This window comes from Bactrocera neohumeralis, chromosome 2 (genome assembly GCF_024586455.1).
Source record: "Bactrocera neohumeralis isolate Rockhampton chromosome 2, APGP_CSIRO_Bneo_wtdbg2-racon-allhic-juicebox.fasta_v2, whole genome shotgun sequence".
Lineage (NCBI taxonomy): Eukaryota > Metazoa > Arthropoda > Insecta > Diptera > Tephritidae > Bactrocera > Bactrocera neohumeralis.
The window spans coordinates 47712772-47718283 of record NC_065919.1 but is presented as its reverse complement, the minus strand read 5'-3'; the positions used below and the strand labels follow the sequence as shown (position 1 = coordinate 47718283).

Here is a 5512-nt window from a genome sequence, read left to right as displayed (position 1 = left end):
CAATATACAATATAACCATTTTTTAATCAAAACTCAAATTTTGTTTCAATATAAGTGTTTTCTATTATATCGTTTTTCCTTCGCCTGTAAACTTACGAACAGTGATGTTACGTTATTTTCCATTTTAGCTCATGATATGTATATACATATATACAATTATTAGGTTAGGTAGTCTGGTAGATCAATGAACCAAGCATAGGCCAGTTTTGATCCTCTACGATACCAGATAGAGTTCATTTGCTAGGTCCATGAGGAGTAGTCATTCTTTAGAATGCCTGCGCTTGACGCGAATTCAGAAGCTTGCAGCGTAGTCTTGTCAGTGCGGGTCAAGTGCACTAGAGATGCTCAGTTGTTTCCCCGGTGCCTTGCTCTAGACATTTCATGCAGTGACCAGTTAGTATTCCGATCATGTTCCTACAGTCTCTTCTATCGTGTGCCAATGGGAATTTTGTGTTCTTCCGATCCACGGTTTTGCACATTACTTTGCAGTTTTACACGCAGCTAGCTTGTTCCATCGGGTTTTATACAACTATTACGAATAATATAAATTTAATGCTATACTTATTTCAATTGTATAATTTGCTATTTATTAAATTCTTATTAATAATCACAACCACAAGGTTATATCCACTTTCTAAGTTATTGTTATGGTGACACAAAATGTAATCCAAATAGTTTTCGGGTGATACTGTCGAGTTAACCGTTCTTTTGCGGATATTGATTCGAATGTTTTCCGGTTAAGTATATACAAAAATCCGAGGATCACTCATGTTTAGGTACGCAATACCTAAGTAGACGAGCTCTCTAACCGCTGCCTGTACTAAGATATAGTTATTCTCAAGGCATGTTCTATCCATTTTTTGAACTGAACAATCATTTAATTATAGCACAATATCACTTTGCGGTTCGGGACTCGAAGCATTTGATGAGATAGTGGACTCATAACTCTCATCTCGCTCGCGTTTTTCGCGTCGCTCACGTGCGCGTCGATTTTGAAACCAAATTTTAACACGAGTATTAGTCAACTCTAACGTCTCGGCCAGCTGATTAGCTTCTTCCGCGCTCAAGTAGTTGGCTGTGCGATAGGCACTTTCCAGTGCTTCCAGTTGGGCGGGTGTGAAAGGGATGCGTGGCAGACGTCCGGGCGTGCGTTTGGCGATTGGTTGACGTAATGTGCCTGAGCAAAATAAAATTCCTACTTAGTAATGCTATCAGTGAACGAAGGGACTCCATACTTACGTGGCAAACGCGGCGGATGATAGCGCGTATACTGTAACCAATCGAACATGGGCATTTGCGCCACACTCTCATGATTGAATGCGCTCATCGTTGCGTCCACAACACCAGCGGCCATATTAGCCAACTCAACGGCTACGCCGGCTTGATAAGTTTCGTAAGCTTCGCGTTGGCGCCGGTGCTGTTCCTCCAATTTAATGCGCTCCACAATGCCAATCGAAGCATTTGTGCCAATATATCTTTCGCCCGCACGATGCAGTATATAATCAATGCTAAAGTCGCTCATATTCACGATTGCTGAAGATAAATAGGCTAGCTGAAAATATTCCTTTGATCTTGACGAGTTTGCAAATAAAATTGTACTGAAACGGTCTTTGCGAATGCTGTGCCTTTTTAAGGATCTTCGAGGATAGTAACTCTGTGTTTAGCTGGACATCCATGGGTTTATATGCCATCCCTCTTTGCCATACAGTGTTTGTAGCGCCCAGTGTTCCGTTTGTAGGATACGAGTATATACATACAAAAACAAAATAAAAAGTACAAAACAGCAAATTGCGACTCACTTTCAATTTAAACCCATTGAGGCATAATTGATACGCTAAATGGGCGTTACCCTTAGCTAAAACCGCAAAGGTAGACCAACATGCCGGAATACAGCCATAAACACAAACACACACGCGCCGTAAGGCGCTCCCATATTCAGGTAGTTGCATTTATTATCTTTCAGATGTGATTAGCACAAATTGAAATGTGGTTGGTCCGCAATGGCCACTTCAGATGCGCTCATGCAAATAATGATACAACAACGTTTTGTTATTGTTTTTATTATATTTTTTCTACAACTTCTACTACCACTACCAGTCAACTGTGCCAGAGCCGGGGTTGCGCTGGCACGTTTCATTCATAAATCGGGCGGAGTACATATTGTGTGTGCTCGTTTGTCTGTACGTGTGTGTGTGTGTGTGTGTGAGTAGAGCACTATCTCGATACGCGATGGGAAAACAAGCTGAGCGGCATATCTTAAATATTTTGATTGATATGTGATTGTTTTCGCATATACAAAATGCAAACAAAGACGACAGCTAATTCGCTAAAGTATCAATTACAGTATTTACATACACTTATACACAAAATATAAACACGAATGGTTGGTTATGTCTGATAACATTATAACATACATATGTGTGCTTTGCGATATACATTTGTTTGTATGTCGAGTTGTGTGTGCATATAAAAAAGTAGTTTTGTGTTTCTAAAAAAATATAAAAAATGTAACCGAGTTCGTAGCCTTATATTAAGCACATAAGTACATACTTTTTTATACATTGTATATGGTACATGCATATTATACATGTATGTATATTCGTTGACATTTATACTATTATAAAGTCAGTAATTTTCCCATTAATGATTTCATATCGCAAAACTTGTACGCAAGTAATTTAAATTAATCTAATAGTTCAGTAAGGCGGGAAATTGGTTGAGCGAGTGCACAGTGCTAGGGAGGCTGAAAAATTCGTTCGTTTGTTTGAGCTGGCGCCACTAGAATTGAGTGAATATATGTATGTACATATGTACATACATATGTAAGTATGTATGTACGTATGTTTTGTAGTTGGACCTCAAGTTTAAAATTCAGAGATATATTCGTAGCATGTGAGGTAAAGATTTCGAGTGATCCAAGCTTTGTGTTTTGTAAAAATAAAGAATACAAGTAAGAAAGGGCTAAGTTCGGGTGCAACCGAACATTTTATACTCTCGCAACTTGCAAGAATGAAAGGCAGGGAAAACCTTACGACGTAAAACGTCAACCAGAGGATCGAAATCCAAACAATTTTATATATACATACACCATACAGGTAAGTATATAACTTATACACTGTTCTACATACATATATTCAGCATAAGGTTTGTTAGAAAAACCAAAATCATCATACATATGCAGTCATTATCCGATTCCACCCATTTTGGATACACGGAATTACTACTGCAGGAAAGGGATTCTGTCTGAATTTCTATTACATACGAGGTGTGTTCAAAAAGTATCGCGAATTTTGTGTTTTTTCAAAAACTATTTATTTATTCATGAATATCTATTTTGTCCCCTTCAAAGTAATCGCCATGAGATATTATACATTTGTGCCAACGAGTTTTCCAATCTTCGAAGCATTTCAAAAAATCATTTTTTTTATCTTCTTCAGCTCCTCCTTCGATGCCGTCTTTATCTCATCAAGAGAAGCGTAACGTCGTCCTTTCATGGGCCTCTTCAGTTTAGGGAACAAGAAAAAGTCACAGGGGGCCAGATCTGGGGAATACGGTGGCTGCGGCATCATTAGTGTGTTGTTTTTGGCCAAAAAGTCGCGCACAAGCAACGATGTGTGAGCAGGGGCGTTATTGTGGTGCAAAAGCCAATTTTTGTTCTTCCACAAATCCTGGCGGATTGCTTCGCGCAAATTGCGCATAACTTGCAGGTAATAATATTCCTTATTGACCGTTCTTTCCTGTGGCAAGAACTCATGATGCACCACGCCCCTGCAATCGAAGAAAACTGTCAGCAAACTGTCGCGATATTTTTTGAACACACCTCGTATTTCACACATTGATCGATATTTTCTAACAAAAGTTAACTATAGGTACTGGGGTCCACATATTCGGTACCTAGGGTCTTGAACAGTTTTGGTTGAATTTGAACAATTTTTTGTCATAAGGTGGCATACACTAAAGGCATTATTCTTGCAAAGTTCAGTCCCGTTATATAAATTGCTTTTTGATTTGTGGACTGGAAAGTAAAATAATCAAGTGGAATTTAAAATTGTGCTATATGGGCAGTAGGCGTGATTATTGTCCGATTTAACTAATTTTCACAGAGCGACATAGAAATATGAAATGAATGCCACGTTCCAAATTTTGTCGAAATCGGTCAGTCGGGTCCCGAGAATTGGCATTTCACCAAAAATCTCGTTTAGTTTTAGGTGATACGTACAACTGTTAGGTCAACAAAACTATAATACTCTGTAGCAACTGGTTGCAAGAGTATAAAAATAATGTCTTGTGTTAATTAAACAATATTTTTGATGAAAAAAAAACGGTGATGAAATAATGTTGTAGGGTTGGCGAGACTAATAGCGTTTTCTTTTCTTGACGAAAATAATTGGTTTGCAAAATTCCATTCAAGTCAGCAAGAAAAAGTGGTAGTAATAACCAAAATCATTTTGAAAGCCCGTAAATGAAGTTTATGAAGATCGCTGGTACCGTAAAGATATCAAAACAGCATGTTGGGCAAATCTTTATTGCTCTCAAACCTCGAGAAAATATTTGCTGGAAAGTAATTTCGTGACAAAGAAAAGTAATCTTAGATCTTAGCAAGTATATAATTGGGACTAGGCTTTTACTAAAATTTAGTCAGAGATTTAGAATTATCTGCCAAGGGCAATCTGCTTTGTGCTTTTTAGGTTTGGTCTTATCTGAGTTTTAATCCCACTATCTAACGACTGGTAGCATTAATTTAATACTTTTGGAACTCGTATATATGTACGTTTGGTCGGGTTCTAGAAAAAAAATTCTTGACCGACAATCCTAAATCTCAGACTGAATTTTAGTAAAAACCTAGTGCCCATTATGTACTTGCTTGTTTCCATTATTTTCTGTCTATAAATATGCATATGTATGATAAATATGGTGCGATGAGCATAATTTGTTAAGTGGTCTTGTTACGTCATCGCTTAATTGTGAAAATATTCTTTGACAAGCAATGAAAAACTAAAGTGTGCAAAGAGTATACAAATTTTATTGAACTAAATGTTTGTTTTAAATGCTTTATTAGAGATATGTACATAGGTATCTTTCGAATTTATCGTAAAAACCAAATAAGTGCCAAGACAACTCAAACCAAAACTGGATGCCAATTTTCCGAAATGTTAATTGGTTTTGTGCGATTAGAATGGATAGATAACCGATTACTTTAACGTTAGAAACATGTATGTGTTACGGTGATAGAGTTTCCTGTCAGTTCCACTTAAACATTTTGAGGACATTTTAATATTATTTTAGTGTGGTTGTTGTAAAACTTGTTAGATGTTCAACACACGAAAATCGCTAGGAATAATGGTATTGTCTGGGAACATAGGGATGCCGGCTAAGGACTGATAATGGCAAAATTCGCTTTGCTTTACGACAATGCAGCGTGTAGACTAACTAAGTTAGCTTCAAGTTTGACGATTTGGGAGTTATTGCGATATTTAACAATATACTGAATACTGTTTCCCAAACGGTATGG

General features: G+C 37.4%; 1 protein-coding gene across 1 annotated transcript; it reads right to left on the bottom strand.

The window, feature by feature from the left end:
• Positions 1-881: 881 nt before the first annotated feature.
• Positions 882-1718, bottom strand: LOC126750997 (homeobox protein GHOX-7). Its single transcript, XM_050460887.1, has 2 exons — positions 1240-1718; positions 882-1177 (listed from the first exon to the last, which is right to left on the bottom strand). Exons 1-2 carry the CDS (start codon positions 1520-1522, stop codon positions 882-884), a joined length of 579 nt encoding a protein of 192 aa, XP_050316844.1. The 5' UTR covers positions 1523-1718.
• Positions 1719-5512: the final 3794 nt, after the last annotated feature.